General features: G+C 46.7%; 1 protein-coding gene across 2 annotated transcripts; it reads right to left on the bottom strand.

Moving 5' to 3' along the window:
- Positions 1-492: 492 nt before the first annotated feature.
- On the bottom strand, positions 493-5,777 carry LOC109779325 (beta-hexosaminidase 3). Of its 2 annotated transcripts, XM_020337930.4 has the most exons (15): positions 5,491-5,777; positions 4,994-5,337; positions 4,813-4,887; positions 4,260-4,295; positions 4,049-4,160; positions 3,412-3,482; positions 3,049-3,179; positions 2,695-2,760; positions 2,383-2,483; positions 2,140-2,199; positions 2,021-2,054; positions 1,822-1,920; positions 1,687-1,746; positions 1,332-1,582; positions 493-829 (listed from the first exon to the last, which is right to left on the bottom strand). In XM_020337930.4, the coding sequence occupies exons 2-15, from the start codon at positions 5,306-5,308 to the stop codon at positions 663-665; spliced, it is 1,578 nt and encodes a 525-aa protein (XP_020193519.1). In that variant the 5' UTR covers positions 5,309-5,337; positions 5,491-5,777; the 3' UTR covers positions 493-662. The 2 variants fall into 2 exon arrangements, with proteins under 2 accessions (XP_020193519.1, XP_040242915.1); XM_040386981.2 differs by lacking the exon at positions 5,491-5,777 and having other exon boundaries at positions 4,260-4,371; positions 4,994-5,282.
- Between the last annotated feature and the right edge of the window lie 12,668 nt (positions 5,778-18,445).

Genomic DNA, 18,445 nt, shown 5'->3' with positions numbered 1-18,445 from the left:
TCTCCGTTTTAAACCTTCTTATGTTTTTAAAATGCATGAATTAACAAATTGGGACAAACCGGCAACCCGTACTTGGGCCGCGGCCCACTGTGCCTGGGTGCGCGTCACCCTCCTATTCCGCGCCGTACCGCGCGGGTCTGGCGTGTTTTGGCGCCCGCGAGGTGCCCGGTCCTGCTGAAATCTATGGCCCTGTTGGCATCGTCTAACTGGAAACCCTCGCGGCGCGGTGAGGCGGCCGCCGCGGAAGCAGAGCTAGCACCGGATCTCCTGCTCGACGGGCCGCGGCGGCCGTGCCCGTCTAGCAGTAGATCCGGTGCGCGCTCCCCTTCGCGTAGCCGCGTGAACTGCTTCCAAGGATCTGCTTTATTTCATTGCGAGGCTGACCAAGGATCCTCCATCTGAAATTCTGAATGCCGTGGGCAATTCTTTATCCAGGCAGTTATTTGGGTGAATTTTCTTGAAACAGGAGCGCATATTGCAAACAGGATACAGTTACCAAGTTGAAAGAGGGACGCAATATCATTGAAACATCCCCTTGCATCACAGAACATCCTGAATCAGTACATTTTATCCGGGCTTCATTGCCCAGAACGGTGGAAAAAAGGATGCCTCGGCTGATGTTTATTCCTGTATGAATGGTATTTACCCCCATTATGAATATCCTACTGCCTTACACAGGATCCTGGCTCCGACGGAGCTGTGCGGCCATATCCAGCTAGCGGTGCCGCAGCGACCCCTCTTTCATTCAGCAAGCACCTGAAGTGTGCCAATCTTGCAGTGACCGCCGTTGTGTCCTTCGCGAGCTTCTCAACCGGAGTCCACAGCCGCTCTTCAAAACAATAAGATAACTGGTGAGTCAAAGCAACATGATGGAGAGGTAGCTTCGCGCGTTTATGCTATATGTTGACAATATTAAGTAGCATGCTTTATCATATAATTTCAGAATTCATAAGATCACACACCTATTATGTTCCTTTGATAACTTATAAAGCGATACACCACAAGCAACCAAAACTAAAATTTCCTCATGTACGTTATCGGCGCTCGACTCAAAAGATAGCATATTAATAGACTTGCATACTCATGATGCATTTGTGAGATGCTTAACTGTACGTTTATGGACTTACAAAATGCTATTGCCCTAGTTTTAGATGATGAACCATGACCACTACTTCATGTTATAATGTGTTGTGTGACTTGTGTCGTGGCATATAGATGTGAAATTTTTTGTAACTGCTACCCTGGTAGGCATAACTGCATGTCAAATGTCTGCTAAATATGTAATATTTTGACATAATTAGAAGCCTAAGAGAATATTATGCTTATTATACCTGCAGCTGCTGCAGCACGAGGCCAAATGGTTTGTTGAATGTCGGATGCATCTATGTGTTCGCCCCACATGCATACTTCTCCGCCAAGAATCAACTTCTGTTGTTCTGGGTTGTAGATATTTGTCAATGGCTCATTCATATAGAATCCTTCCCATGTAGCATCCAGGTGATCTAGGTACCACTTATCCTGGTTGCTCACAATGCATCTCAGACCAGCAGAAACCACTTTCTCTGCAACTCCACCTCCAAGCCTGATAGTTACGACAACAGAATATCAGTTTTCTGATGAACAAATGCTGGTTGTGCCTCTTAATTTTTTATATATAACTGAAGCCAATTGGCAGTTAGGAAATACCAGTTATGCACCACAGTTTTGCGGTCCAACTTGTCTCCAAAGTTGTTAAATGTTTCTTCCCTGCAAGCAAAGTGTTTATCAACAGCCAGTAGAAAGATCTGAATATGCAGAAACTGGCTATACCAGTCGCCCTACCAGTTTATTATCTCGTAGCCATGTGAAATTGCAATCTTTTGAGCCTTTAGGACAAAATATCTGTAGGCATCAGACTCATTCATACCATGTTGAACCAACCTGCACATCAGGAAAAAGACTTCCAAATGGATTAGATGACTGTAAATATTACCAAGGGTTATCACATCTTATTTTCCAAAAAACTCTCTAAAGCACATACCATGATTTAATGCGTGGTGTGGTAGTCCAGCAACCTGGAATCCATGGTAAAGAGTGAATAGGCTATTAACTTAACACATGTAGATTTTCTGCGCTACTGCGAGACATCTACAAACTTACTTGTATCGACTTCATCACCTCCCAAATGGACAAACTTGAACTTAAAAACCTTGCTAAAATCTGAATGGACAACAAAAAACAATATTACCACTGTATTATGTTCTGTTTAGCAAAATGCTCTATATTTATTCAGGCCATTCAACCATCTTTTGTTGTTGTTGCCAAGTTTAATATAAAATGTTGATTTTCTTCCTTTTTGCAATAACGAATTGAGATGGTGCAAGTTTAGAATTTGTGTATCACCTGAAAGAATTCCGTCGATCACTTTAAATGTAAAGTCGTTGCTGACATCAAGTGGTTGTTGACAGGTAGCTGATGGCCACAACGACGGATATCCAACACCCCTGAAGCAACAGAAATGTACCAAATGTTGAATTTTAGGCAGGGTTGATGTTATATATAAGTTAAATTCTTCTATGTGGTTTCAAACAATAATATTGTGAGTATCCAGTACAACAAGAACAACTCTATTTTGCATCAGTAAAACTTGTAGGTCACGGAGCATTACAGTTGCTGATGGCACAAATGCACAGGGGACAGAAGTAGATCTCTTACCATGAACCAGCATGGCCAGGGACATCAATCTCAGCCAAGACATTCACACCTCTTTTTTCAGCATATCTGCAAATTGTTGATAAACCATCTTAACATGGAATGTCAGACAGCATAGTGAAGTGATATCTACTCTGGACCGCATCAATCGCAGCTTTCTCAGGGAAAGTTAGCTGGTAGAAAATTATTGCTTATTTTCTGATTCCCTTTGCAATCTTATGTGGAAACTATTTTTCTCGCAAAAAAAGAAATGAAATGCATAGTTTTGCTGGAATACTCTCAGATTTTGGTACTGAATATTCTAGGTAATAACTGAAGAGAAGTACAACTAATATAATGACACAAGAGAAAACTCACTGCACAATGTGGATCGCATCATTGATTGTATATTTTTCTGAATAAGAGTATGCACCATTCGATAATTTTGGGTATGAAGGTATTTCAAGAGGAAATGACTGCTCATCCACAATGTGCCAATGAAGAACATTCTGCATGGTGAATGAGTAAACATATCATATGATGCAACTACTAACTTAAGGAGCATACATAGAAGTCCATTATGATGGAGGAAAGAAGTACTCCCTCTGTCCCAAAATAAGTGTCTCAACTATAGCACAAATTTGCATTAAAGTTAGTACAAAGTTAAGACACTTATTTTGGGACGGAGGGAGTAGCAGTTAGGATTAAAGAAGTGTTTTTGTGCAGAAAGGTCAAACATACCAACTTACTGTACACCATTGAATCGATTACACTTATGATTACCGGGACTGGAAGATAATGCCTTGCGGTATCTGCAACATACATTGCACAAGTAAATATCCAGAACTCTACTAATAGTGCAAGGGTAGAAATAAGGTATTTGTTCAAAACCTTAACATGAAAAATCAAGGTTTACTTGTAATATGCATCTATGGAGCATATTACATATTGGAAGTGTAACACATGTGCTAACCAAACTTGATATTACTTGGGATGTTGGTTGACTGGAAAAATGAATTATAGACTGAAAAGTTGTGCACAAGCAGAAATAGATTGAGAAATTTCAAGAGGTGTAAAAACAAGAGGACTACACTATGAAGGCACTTACTGTTGGACAATACATAGGTGATTATAGGAACAAAAGGGCAGTTGGAACCCATGGAAGTGGAGCTAAATTGACGAGTCTAATTTATAAGCTGTGTTACTCAACAAGTCTGAATTGTGAAGACACTCTTTCTAAAATGATAGTAAAATTCAGATTACATCTTACCAATAAGAAGCCATTGACGAGTCTAATTTATAAGCTGTGTTACTCAACAAGTCTGAATTGTGAAGACACTGTTTCTAAAATGATAGTAAAATTCAGATTACATCTTACCAATAAGAAGCCCTCGATAAGGAAATCTGGGCTTATCCACGATAGTCCAAGGAGCCCAATGTAGTCCAGTTACACCCAAAACAAAATCGAAGTAACACAATTGACTGAATGTCTGCAACAATACAAACGTATTGTCAGGTTATCTGAAATTAATATTGTGCCCACCTTTATCTAATGGTCCTGCATAATATCATAAATAATTTGATGTTACCTCTAAAGCATGAAGCGCTCCGAAAACTGTTTGGGCCTGCAAAATGTAGAAAACTGATTTGAACTGCGTGTCACAATTTGTATGGCGGAAAGTGTTTTGTGGTGGCCTGCACCTTTGTGACAAGAATGAGGTACTGTTATTGTCGCCGAACCTTCTTCAGACAGGTGGTGCAAAGTAAAAAATAAATATTGCAAGTCTTATTTTTCAGGTATTTACGCTGTTGTATGAAACACAAGATGCTGTTCTTATTCAGAAAAGCCAATGCTTAAGTAGTAATTTTGTATATGACGGATCCATCTGTTTGATGCTCAAGTACTTTTTATTTAGGAGTCCAGGTTCAGCAAAACGTCAGTATCGGCGAGGCAATGTCGGTGCCATATCATCTGGATACATACAGTCTTAACTAAATTTTGTGTGGCTCATACATTTTTGGCTCTGGTTCTCGCTAAAAATAGGATTTCGTCTCTCCTTTCTTCATGCATTCACAAAAGTAGAACATCTGCAGTCAAAAGAGTTGGTAGGCAGTGATTGAGCACAACATTTTTTTACTAACCTCAATTCGGGCATATATCGGATTCCCGGTTGCAGGCACGGTCAGCTTGTACGATTCGTCCACCCCGAACTTGAGCTGCAGCAGATCAAAATGCAGAGCATGTATAAAAACAAGGAGGCATCAAGAGCAATCAATCCTGCAGCACCGCCGCAGCTGAACAAACAGCACATAGTACACATACCTCGTCGTCCGGGGAACGGACGGCCACATTGACACCGGCGAGCACGGGCAGGCCGTGGTAGCTGCCGTTGATGGCGTGGTCGAGCTGGATGACGGCCACCATCCTCCTGAAGGCGTCGGCCAGGATGGCCTTCCCGTCCTTGTACCCGGTCCCGGCCGTGGACAGCCTGAGGTCCCTGGCGACGTAGAGCGTCCTGGCGCCGCGGGTCACGGACGCGGGCATTGGCCACAGGTCGACGCGGCCGCCGGGCTGCCCGGCGGCGCAGCAGCTCACCACCGCCAGCGCCAGCACCAGCCTCATCAGCGCCGGCGCCATCGTCTCCGCGGCGAAGCTGGTGGCGCTACCTGCACAGCACAGCCGGATTACGGGTGTGTGTGTGTGTGTGTGTGTGTCAGTCACCTCCGCTGCAGAACTAGACGAGTAGAATGAACGGGACGGCGGAATGCATGCAGATGGAGTTGCGGAGCGGGCGAGGGTGACGGGGATCCGGCACCTACCTGACGCAAGCCGCCGCCGCTAAATCCACCGGCGCCGGCCGCGCCGGAGCACGAGGCGCGTCCTCTTGCGTGGCGTGGGTTGGGAGTGGAGGCGAGACTAACAATAATGCGCGTACCAACCACTCGTAATAACAACGTAGTAATGATAAAGGATTGGCTCCACTTCACTGCCAACTTTTGGAGGAGAAGAAGCGATGGGTGATGATACTACTATCCTCTGCCCGCCTTTATGGGGTAGTAGGAGTAGGGCGAACGGGAGTGCGGAGGTTGACGAGCAGCACCAGCGCAGCGCACAAAGGCAGTTTTAGATGCGGTTCTTGGAGAGACGAGAGATCTGATCCGGGCTGGTGCAACTGCACGGAGATGGTGGTAGGGGTAGGCAATGTCTTGTCTGGTGAGTGGTGACTAGGGCAGAACAGGATGCTGGCGTGCCTCACTTTTGGAGTTCCCAGTTCGGGATGGCCAAATGCCAGGGGACGATTGATATATCTTGGAATCTGTGTTGCCTTGCGCGCTCGGGACGCGCACACGCACCTGCTCTAGGGGGATGGTATAAGATCGACCAAAACTCTGACGTATCATATGATTCTTGGCCGTGCGGTTATCGCCCACACTTTGTCGTGCGTGGAGGCGGAGCAGTTCCGATCTGCTACTACAAGAAGCAACGTTCGAAGAGGGGCATCCATTCCGAGGAGAAGGATCGGTCGCACCGATGCCAAAAGGGCAGTGCAGGAGCAATTTGCCTTGGTTTGGGGCTCACCGCTCACATGTGCTCGTCCTTTTCTCCCTGCTCCAGTATCTACCGGGTACCGGCACGTGTGTGTGATGGTCCTCTGCTCTGCCTCCATCGGATTATCTCGGTTTGCCTAACTCCCGCTCGCTCGAGAACAAAAGTGGCAGCGGAAAAGAAATGTTTAGCCTATCCATCCATGTGCAGCTGCGCCTGCATCCGCTTTCCTGCTGCAACCACCACTGTAATTTTCTGCTAATGCACACATGATTATGCTGCATTGGATCCATCGCAAAAAAAGGGGTTGAGCCTACGGTTTGGCAGGTCCCTTCTGTTCCTTGCTGACGCAGAGGCTTGACAGGATAACACGAGGACGGATCCTGGGAATCCTTAAATTAACAGCACGGCCTAAGCGCGGCCATTAGAGAATTCCGGGAAGCCAGATCTGGACGCTATGTAGAGTTATTTACCTAAAACCACCACATTTGTGCCAGGGCACACAAAACTACCAGGTTTGCGCATAACGAATAACGAAAAGCACTGATTGTCTGATTTGCTCATGAAAATAGCGGAACTGACACATTGGGCCCACCAGTCGGGCTGACGTGGCGAAGACCAAAAAGTTTGACCGACTGATGTGGCAAATGAACCGGGGGCCCCACCTGTCAATGACTAGAAAGTCATCTTCTTCACACCATTTTTTTTCTATGAAGCATTTCATCGAGCACCTTATGTGCGTTCATCCTCTGGCCAGTGAAGAAGTCACAACACGCCATGGCCACGCCGGAGCAGTGACCAAAGGAACGGCGGGAGTAGTGAGTAGAGGAACGCCTCCATCCCGTCCGCCAGCTCACGAAGCTGGCATACGCAGCGGCGCGGGCATGGTGCCGGTCGAGCCAAGTTGTGGCCACGCAGGGAAGGGGAGAGTGGCTCACCTTGAGCATGTATGCTTGCTCAGATGCGTCAACGCCATGCGTGAGCACGCATGCGTGAAGAAGAAGGTGAGCGCATATTTGTGTACAGGAAGAAGAAGGTGAGCGCAGACTCGGAAGCGAACGCCGTCGCGCCGCCCGACGGAGTCGCCGTGTCCAGGAAGCTCCGCGGGACCTGCGCCTCCTCGCTAGCCATGCCTGCAAGCCAGCAAGCCGACGCCATGCGTGAAGAAGAAGGCGAGGGCATACACGTCGTCGTCCATGGCGGATTCGCCAGCGAACTCCGTCGCGCCGCTCGACGCAGTCGCCGTGTACAGGAAGCTTCGCGGGATCTGTGCCTCCTCAATTGCCCTGCCCGCAGGCCAGCACGTCGACGCCAGGAGTAAGGTGGCCCTGCGCTAGCTTGAGCAGGGCTCGGCTGCCGCGGCCATGGTGGTCATGAAGCTCTCGGCTCGGCCGTCCATGCCGGCGGGGGCGGCGGCCAGATTCGATGGTTCATGGCGTGCAGGGAACAGGCTGAGGCGGCCCGGGCCTAGTTTGAGCAGGGGCTCGGCTGCCATGGCCATGGAGCTCTCGGCTCGGCCGCCCACAAGCTGCTCGATACAATGCTCCTAAGGAATAAAGATGGGATGAAGATGAACGCGTAGTCAATGACAGGCGGGGCCCGCATCTCATCTGCCACCTCACCTAGTCAACACATTTTTTTTGTACTTGGTCTTTGCCACGTCATTCCGACAAGCAGGTCCTACATGTCAGTTTGGCTGTTTTCGTGACCAAATCCTAGCATCAGTGCTCTGCGTTACATGTTAGGCGCAATTTCAATGGTTTTTTACCCTGGCGTAAATGTGGTATTAAGTTGTTACCCTAGCTCCAAGTGTGTGATGGTTTAGGATAAATAACTCCGCTACGTAGGGCACTGCCTGCGGCTGCGAGGACATTCAGTGGAGTGGAAATAATGCAAGCGGGGTTGCTCCCGAGCCATGGAGATCCTCCTGACTCCTGAGCATCGATTCGTGGTCTGACGGTGGGGCTAAGCTTGTGGTGGTGTCTGGCTATTTCCATGTGCAGCTACATCTCGTGCTAACAGGCCTGTCAGCCAGTACCGTATATAATAGTATTCGATATTTTCTCATATTTGTTATAGGGCAAAAGTATGATTCATATCCCCTTTTGGAACTGTATGATTTGGGGTGGTTAGTAAAAAAATCATCTCTGTCTGAAGTGAATTGCATAACTATTTTATTATCTTTTCTAGCAAAAAGTTGCAACTGTGCTTAGGTGTTTTTCTTTTTAGAAAGTGGGTATGATTTTACTAGTCCCCAATTCATTAACCCTTGAATATGATACTCTACTTGTAGCCCGTTTTGGTGGGTAAAAAGGCCCATTCTATGAGCTAGCTAGGCCTGAAAGTATTAGGAATAGGCATAAATAGTCTCCTTGTGCTTATCTTCTGCAGGGCCATGTTGGGTACTGCGGCGCCTCGAACACAGCAGTTTTCCCTCAAAAAAGAAGTTGCTAAAACAGCTATCTTTATTTTTTGGGGGGGTGCTAAAACAGCTATCTACTGTACTTGTGGTAAAAAAAAAGCGATCTACTGTGTTATAAAGTCTAAAAACATCTAATAAATTCCAAACAACAACAAAAAATGGAATGATAAAAGACTTTTCTAAGAAACAACGCAAGAATAAACCAAAGCGAGTCACATATGTAAGAGCAAACGAGTCACGTCGTATATGGTCTGTCAGCACAAATCGATTTATATTTAACTACAAGAAGGATAATTTCCATACCTTCCTATTCCTCTTTGATCCGTCCACCGGAGCCGTGTAAAATTTGTGTATGCAGCACTACTGAGTCTGGTCTGGTTCTCTCGGCCCCTATTCCATGACCCTTTTTATAGCAGCCGTGAGAAAGGCTTAACTGCAAGAATTTGAAACTGTTGAGTAAATAGGCAATTTCTCGATTAAATTAATCCACGAGTAAATCACTAGCATGGCATTGACATATATAATCGCATACTGATATTCAGTCAAACTAGCACATACTACGCTAATTGCAGAAAGATCTACGTATAACGCTAGCATGGCTAAAACAGAAAACAGTAGGAGCGGGATAAACGAGTTATACCCTCCAGTAGGCCATGCATAGGCCGCGGCTTTGGTGGCAGCAGCGGCGTCCTCGGCGGCCTTCTTGTCAGCTTCAGCTTTCTCGGCGGCGGCACGTTCGGCGGCGGTGGACATGGCGGTGATGAAGGCGACGCGGACGTAGAGGAAGTAGACGATCGGAAGTGAACAGTCGCGTAATCGCTGCCCAAAAACCTATTCGCCCCTCACCCCGTACAGGAACCAGAAGGGCGTGGTTTCAGAGACCTGCTCTCCCGTCGACCGTGTACGCGGCGGACGGGATGCAGTCACCGGCGGCAGCAGCAGCAAGGGAACCGGTGGGCGTGCGCGTGGAGCGGATGTGATCTGTTCATGGCGGCTAGGGTTAGGAGTGTTGGAAATATGCCCTAGAGGCAATAATAAAATCGTTATTATTATATTTCTTTGTTCATGATAATTGTCTATTGTTCATGCTATAATTATGTTATCCGAAAATCGTAATACATGTGTGAATACATAGACCACAACGTGTCCCTAGTAAGCCTCTAGTTGACTAGCTCGTTGATCAACAGATAGTCATGGTTTCCTGACTATGGACATTGGATGTCATTGATAACGGGATCACATCATTAGGAGAATGATGTGATGGACAAGACCCAATCCTAAGCATAGCTCAAAGATCGTGTAGTTCGTTTGCTAGAGCTTTTCCAATGTCAAGTATCTTTTCCTTAGACCATGAGATCGTGTAACTCCCGGATGCCGTAGGAGTGCTTTGGGTGTACCAAACGTCACAACGTAACTGGGTGACTATAAAGGTGCACTACAGGTATCTCTGTAAGTGTCTGTTGGGTTGACACGGATCGAGACTGGGATTTGTCACTCCGTATGACGGAGAGGTATCTGTGGGCCCACTCGGTAATGCATCATCATAATGAGCTCAAAGTGACCAAGTGGTTGGTCACGGGATCATGCATTATGGTACGAGTAAAGTGACTTGCCGGTAACGAGATTGAACAAGGTATTGGGATACCGACGATCAAATTTCGGGCAACTAACGTACCGATTGACAAAGGGAATTGTATACGGGATTGATTGAATCCTCGACATCGTGGTTCATCCGATGAGATCATCGTGGAACATGTGGGAGCCAACATGGGTATCCAGATCCCGCTATTGGTTATTGACCGGAGAGTCGTCTTGGTCATGTCTGCATGTCTCCTGAACCCGTAGGGTCTACACACTTAAGGTTCGGTGACGCTAGGGTTGTAGAGATATTAGTATGCGGAAACCCGAAAGTTGTTCGGAGTCCCGGATGAGATCCCGGACGTCATGAGGAGTTCCGGAATGGTCCGGAGGTGAAGAATTATATATAGGAAGTCCAGTTTCGGCCACCGGGAAAGTTTCGGGGGTTATCGGTATTGTACCGGGACCACCGGAAGGGTCCCGGGGGTCCACCGGGTGGGGCCACCTGTCCCGGAGGGCCCCATGGGCTGAAGTGGGGAGGGGAACCAGCCACTGGTGGGCTGGTGCGCCCCCCTTGGGCCTCCCCTGCGCCCAGGGTTGGAAACCCTGGGGGTGGGGGGGGGGCGCCCCACTTGGCTTGGGGGGCAAGCCCCCCCCTTGGCCGGCGCCCCCCCCCTCAGATGGGATCTCCAGGGGGCCGGCGCCCCCCCCCCAGGGCCCCTATAAATAGTGGGGGGAGGGAGGGCAGCCGCACCACAGCCCCTGGCGCCTCCCTCTCCCTCCCGTGACACCTCTCCTTCCCGCTTGTGCTTGGCGAAGCCCTGCCGGGATCCTCGCTACATCCACCACCACGCCGTCGTGCTGCTGGATCTCCATCAACCTCTCCTTCCCCCTTGCTGGATCAAGAAGGAGGAGGCGTCGCTGCTCCGTACGTGTGTTGAACACGGAGGTGCCGTCCGTTCGGCGCTCGGTCATCGGTGATTTGGATCACGGCGAGTACGACTCCATCAACCCCGTTCACTTGAACGCTTCCGCTCGCGATCTACAAGGGTATGTAGATGCACTCCTTCCCTCTCGTTGCTAGTAAACTCCATAGATGGATCTTGGTGATGCATAGAAAATTTTAAAATTCTGCAACGATCCCCAACAAGGAGACACCGCACACTTATCTCGGCTCAATCCCGCAGCCCGTGGCGCGTCGTGACGAGGCGTGGCGTGGCGAGGCGGGCGGTGGAGGAGGAGTGCGCGAGGGCCTCTTCTCTTCTCAAGCTCTAATAGCATGTAGAAGAGAAACCCTTATAAGGAGGTCCAACTCCTCTTCCACTTCCGGGGTGGGACTAAACTTCCCACTACACCTAGTGCCATATAACCCACATGGGCCCTTAGAGATTTTTCAGAAATTGCTATATGGGCCTAGAGCCCATCTCAAATTTCAGCAATCCCCCACCAGATCTCGAGGGCCCATTGTGTCCTCTGTTCCAATTACTGTTTCGATATACCAGTGTTTCAGTGAAGACCTGTTAAGGTTGAGCTTCACCTAGAGCAAGTAGCTACACTCCTTCACAACTGAACAATGGACTATGCCTTGAATTGTCAGTTTGGCGTAAAGAAGTTTCACCACATGTCTCACTAGTACTGGGCTGCCGAAGGCTGACCCCTCGGGTGGAGCATATAAGTCACACTCCTGGCCTATTCATGAGCTTACTAGAGATCACCCCAATCTCATAGAGTGTGACCAGCAGTCAGACTCATATAGGTGTGTTCCTCCAAAGATCGCTCTGTAGGATAGCATCTTGCTTATATAAGCTTCGGAACACATTAAGACAGTAGTCATCCTACCATACAGTATCGAGAGTATTGCATCTCCAACGGAGTGGGTTAGTATAGTTACTCTCCTGAGTTCACCACTGGCTTGTTTTCCCAGGTCCTAATTCACGGGATCTCCGATCACATAGGTTGGGTTACTACCATGGCAACTCATGTGGGTCTCATACCCATCTCCCTCGATGCATTATCTATCACAACACGTGATAGCCCTTTCGTAAAGGGATCTGCCAGATTCTTAGCCGTATGGACATAGTCCAACGCTATCACTCCGGAGTTTCTTAATTTTCTGACAGCTTTTAATCTCATTCTTATGTGTTTGGTGGACTTCATGTTGTCCTTTGAACTCTTCACCTTGGTGATGACAGTCTGATTGTCATAATTCATAAGGATAGCCGGAACCGGTTTATCAACCAATGGCAAGTCCATCAAAAGATTTCGAAGCCATCTCGCTTCAACACCAGATGTGTCTAATGCCGTTAATTCTGCTTCCATTGTCGATCTCGTTAAGATCGTTTGCTTGCAAGACTTCCAGGAAACAGCGCCACCTCCAAGAGTAAACATATACCCAGTTGTGGCCTTCATCTCATCAGCATCAGAGATCCAATTTGCATCACTATACCCTTCAAGTACCGACGGGTCTCCGGTATAGTGAAGTCCATAGTTCATAGTACCTTTCAGATAGCGCATAACTCGTTCAACAGCATGCCAATGTACATCACCCGGTTTGGAAACAAACCGGCTCAGTTTGCTCACAGCAAACGCGATGTTGGGCCTTGTTGCGCTTGCTAGGTACATCAGTGAACCAATGATTTGAGAGTATCTCAACTGATCTATAGCCGTGCCTTTGGACTTTCGAATCAACACGCTAGGATCATATGGTGTTTGAGATGGTGTGCAATCCGATGACTCAACACCTTCTCAACATAGTGGGATTGCAGAAGTGTAATCCCACCCTCATTATCTCTCAGTAGCTTGGTGTTCAAGATAACATCAGCCACACCAAGGTCTTTCATCTCAAAGTTCTGAGACAGAAACAACTTGACCTCCTCAATGACTTTGAGGTTGGTTCCGAATATCAGTATGTCATCAACATACAAGCACAGTATAACTCCTTCGCCCCCACCATGGCGATAGTATACACATTTGTCAGCCTCATTAACAACGAAACCAACATATGTCAGAGTTGTATTAAACTTATCAGGCCATTGCTTAGGTGCTTGCTTCAGGCCATATAAAGATTTCAGCAACCTACACACCTTTCTTTCCTGACCATCTATCACAAAGCCATCTGGCTGTTGCATGTAGATTTCCTCGTTTAGCTCTCCATTCAGAAAAGTCGTCTTAACATCCATCTGGTGGACGAGAAGACCATGCGAGGCTGCCAACGAGAGTAATACTCGAATGGTGGTCAGTCTAGCCACAGGTGAATAAGTGTCGAAGAAATCTTCCTCTTCTTTCTGGTCATAGCCCTTGGCCACAAGCCTAGCCTTGTACTTTTCCATCGTACCATCGGGCCTAAGCTTCTTCTTGAACACCCACTTACATCCTAATGGTTTGCAACCATAGGGACGTTCAGTGATCTCCCATGTCCCGTTAGCCATGATGGAATCCATCTCATTACGGACCGCATCCTTCCAGTAGTCAGCTTCTGGAGAGGCATACGCTTCTGAAATAGAAGTGGGAGTATCATCCACGAGGTACACGAAGAAATCATCACCAAAGGTCTTTGCAGTCCTTTGTCTCTTGCCCCTACCAAGGGTTTCCTCGTCATCCTCCTCAGGATTTTCATCATGTGTTTGTTCATAATATTCCATAGGGATGGCAGGTTCAGGAGTCTCCTCAGATTCCTGTCTAGAAGTGCTTTGCATATCTCTCATTTGAAAAATATCCTCGAAGAATGTAGCATCCTTAGACTCCATAATTGTACCGACCTTCTGGTCAGGTACCTCAGATTTCACTACTAGAAATCTATAGCCAACGCTGTTCTTAGCGTAGCCCAAATTAACACAGTCCACAGTCTTGGGTCCAAGCTTACGCTTTTTGGGGATCGGCACATTGACTTTCGCCAGACAGCCCCAAGTGCGCAAGTACGAGAGTGTTGTCCTTCTCTTTGCCCATTTCTCATAGGGAGTGATCTCATTATCCTTTGTCGGAACTTTATTCAGGACATGACATGCCGTCAATATAGCCTCCCCCACCATGCCTTGGATAAACCCGATGTATCTAACATGGCGTTAACCAAATCAGTTAGAGTACGGTTTTTCCGCTCGGCAACCCCGTTTGACTGGGGTGAATAGGGGGGCGTCCTCTCATGAATAATGCCGTGTTCCGCACAGAAGGAATCAAACTCACTCGAGAAGTACTCTCCACCACGATCTGACCGGACTCGTTTAATTTTCTTTTCAAGTTGATTCTCAACTTCTGCCTTATAGATTTTAAAGTAGTGTAGAGCCTCATCTTTAGTATTTAACAGATACACATAGCAATATCTAGTGGAATCATCTATCAATGTCATGAAGTATATCTTTCCACCTTTAGTCAACATACCATTCATCTCACAAAGATCAGAATGTATGAGTTCTAATGGTGCCAAGTGTCTCTCCTCCGCGGCATTGTGAGGCTTGCGAGGTTGCTTAGCTTGCACACATGAAAGGCACTTAGAGCCTTTGGCTAAAGTAAAACTCGGGATTAAATCCAACTTGGCTAGCCGCGTCATAACACCGAAACTAATGTGACAAAGACGTGAATGCCAAACTTTAGATTCATTAACATTCGAATGAACATGGTTCACGACTTTATTACAAAAATCTGCGAGGGAAAGGCGGAACATCCCTCCGCTCTCATAACCTTTTCCAACAAAGAGTCCATATTTCGTAACAACTAATTTATTAGACTCGAAAACCAACTTAAACCCTTCTCTACATAGAAGGGAGCCACTAACGAGGTTCTTCTTGATGGCGGGGACATGCTGCACGTTCTTCAGCTGCACGATCCTTCCCGAAGTAAACTTCAGATCGACCGTGCCAACACCATGAACAGAAGCACTCGCGCCATTCCCCATCAATACGGACCCGTGGCCTGTGACCTGGTAAGAAGTGAACAATGACATGTCAGCACACACATGTACACCTGCACCTGTGTCCACCCACCAATCGGTGGGCTGAAACACTGAAAAAAACAGTAAATAAATTACCGTACCCAGGTGCACCATTCTCATTGTTGTCCACAATCATGTTGACGGACTTGGAGTCCTGTCCTGACTTCTTGTACTTGTTTGGGCACTTGTTGGCCCAATGTTCAATCGAACCACAAGTAAAGCAGCCCTCGTCCTTCTTGTTCTTCTTGAAGGTCTTCTCACCCTTCTTCTTAAAGTCGGTATTGTGTTGGACATCGTTCTTTCCCTTGGGCTTGTGGGAGTTGAAGTTCTTCTGGTTCACCATGTTGGCGACAGAAGTCCCTTTGGCCCCTTTTCCGTGCGAGTCCTTTGCCCTTGAATTCTGCTCAACACTCAGATGGCCAATGACATCCTCCACAGAGAATTCACGCCTCTGATGTTTCAGAGTGGTGGCAAAGTTCCTCCAGGAATTAGGGAGCTTAGCGATTATGCAGCCCGCGACAAACTTGCCCGGTAACTCGCACTTAAGAAGTTCAAGCTCCTTAACAATGCATATTATCTCATGAGCTTGCTCCAATACAGGACGGTTTTCAACCATCTTGTAATCGTGGAACTGCTCTATAATATACATCTCGCTTCCAGCATCGGCTGCCCCGAACTTAGATTCGAGCGCCTCCCACAAGTCCTTGGAGACATGCACATGTAAATATGTGTCGACCAGTTTATCTCCGATCACGCTAAGAACTGCTCCGAGAAACACAACGGTAGCCTCCTTGAACGCCTTCTCCTGTTCAGGAGCAATCGTTCCCGTGGAGACACCGGTGACCCAGAACACGTTCATAGCCGTGAGCCATAACGTGGTCTTAGTCTGCCAACGCTTAAAGTATGTACCGGTAAACTTATCCGGTTTCAGTGCAGCGGCAAAGCCACTTGCCGAAAAATTCCTACACATAATAGGTTTTTGGATTGTTGAGTAAATAGGCAATTTCTCGATTAAATTAATCCACGAGTAAATCACTAGCATGACATTGACACATATAATCGCATACTGATATTCAGTCAAACTAGCACATACTACGCTAATTGCAGAAAGATCTACGTATAACGCTAGCATGGCTAAAACAGAAAACAGTAGGAGCGGGATATACGAGTTATACCCTCCAGTAGGCCATGCAGAGGCCGCGGCTTTGGTGGCAGCAGCGGCGTCCTCGATGGCCTTTTTGTCAGCTTCAGCTTTCTCGGCGGCAGCACGTTCGGCGTCGGTGGACATGGTGGTGATGAAGGCGACGCGGACGTAGAGGAAGTAGACGATCGGAAGTGAGCAGTCGCGTAATCGCTGCCCAAAAACCTATTCGCCCCTCACCCCGTACAAGAACCAGAAAAGCGTGGTTTCGGAGACCTGCTCTCCCGTCGACCGTGTACGCGGCGGACGGGATGGAGTCACCGGCGGCAGCAGCAGCAAGGGAACCGGTAGGCGTGCGCGTGGAGCAGATGTGATCTGTTCGTGGCGGCTAGGGTTAGGAGACACCGCACACTTATATGGGCGCAGCCGCGTGGAGAGACGTGGGCTCGACCCACGTCCGAGTCCGTGACAGCCCATGATCCGACGTCTCAGATCATGGCCCAGCTGTCAGAGAACTCTCCGTTAGTGACTGGCAAAAATAAGCGCGTAGGTGTGAGCTCGGCTCCGCTCAATCCCGCAACCCGCGGCGCGTCGTGCGAGGCGGGCGGCGGAGGAGGAGTGCGCGAGGGCCTCTTCTCTTCTCAAGCTCCAATAGCATGTAGAAGAGAAACCCTTATAAGGAGGTCCAACTCCTCTTCCACTTCCAGGGTGGGACTAAACTTCCCACTACACCTAGTGCCATATAACCCACATGGACCCTTAGAGATTTTTCAGAAATTGCTATATGGGCCTAGAGCCCATCTCAAATTTCAGCAGAAACTGATGCGGGCAGCATGGACACGTGTAGTGCACGCAAGATATCGGTACTGAAATCTTCAGTGCTTAATTACTTCATCATTTATTTCTCGGGTACTCCTTTAACACGGTAAATATTTCCGGCATTATCTTAACTTGCTGTTTAATGCGTGATATTAAATACCGACCTGCAAAACAAGTACTGCCAGAAGAAAAGAACTTCAAATAGTGCCATCCAATCTACTTCCTCCATTCTAGTGGAATCTCTACAAAGACTTATATTTAGTAACGGAGGGAGTACTACTGTATTACTAAAAGCATAATACCAAGGGAAAAAAGTTGTGCTAGAGATTCGAAAAAGTAAGGCATCCAGCTCTTCATCCTGTGGATCTCGATGTTAAAGAAACATATCACAACTATTAGATCTCCGTAATCATAAAGATCTGCATATAGTGTACCTAAGCATGTGGTAACAAATATTATATCTATATAAATGTATATAAAAGGATCATAACTACCTCGTTTTGAAAAATGGATCTATGTAGTTACACCTAAAACATATCACAACCTTAAGATATACGTACCTATCTAAACAAATCATAACTCCTATATCTAAAAATTGTACCTAAATTGAGCATAATCATTCGTTTTTAATCATACCTAAAACATCACAATCAAAGATCTTTAGTCATGCTCATATTCTTTCTAAGCACATATCTATTTGCCAAACTTAGCTAACGTTAAATTGTTCAGCTTTCCTATCCAAACATTAGTTATACGGAATAGTATACTGGTTACATAGAACCGCAACCCATGTAATGCCACTTTAAGCAAAAAATCAGCTCACTGGCTTGAACTTTAGTTTCACGTATTGACCTAAAAGAACCATGTTTACGGATTTTAAGAAAATGGATTTTATTTACTAATAAATACCTATCTGATAAGCATTTATTGGTTTGTCAAAGAAATATTCCTGGCATTATCTTAACATGCTGCTTTAATGCATGGATTAAATACTGCCACGCAAAAAGAAACTTTAGATATTCCCATCCAATCTACTAGTACTAAACTCCTAATACAAAGAATTTTTTTGTGCTAGAGAATCTAAAGGGAAAGTAAGGCATCCGGCACTTCACCCTTGGATCGATATTAATTAAATCACAACTATTAGACCTTTGTAATCGTAAAGATCTACATAATGTACCTTTTTTTGCATGAGAATACATTTCTCATTCATAAAATGAAAAGACAAGTTACTAGCCACATAGACACCAACTTCACGAAAATGAAAAGATAATAGAATACTAGCCTCTGCACAAAGAACGATCAGTCATACGTAGGCACGCGGTAGGCAGACCAATGGCAGTA

This window comes from Aegilops tauschii, chromosome 1, assembly GCF_002575655.3.
Source record: "Aegilops tauschii subsp. strangulata cultivar AL8/78 chromosome 1, Aet v6.0, whole genome shotgun sequence".
In the NCBI taxonomy this organism is placed as follows: Eukaryota; Viridiplantae; Streptophyta; class Magnoliopsida; order Poales; family Poaceae; genus Aegilops; species Aegilops tauschii.
Note: the sequence above shows the minus strand (reverse complement) of the source record. Positions and strands in the feature narration are given on the sequence as shown.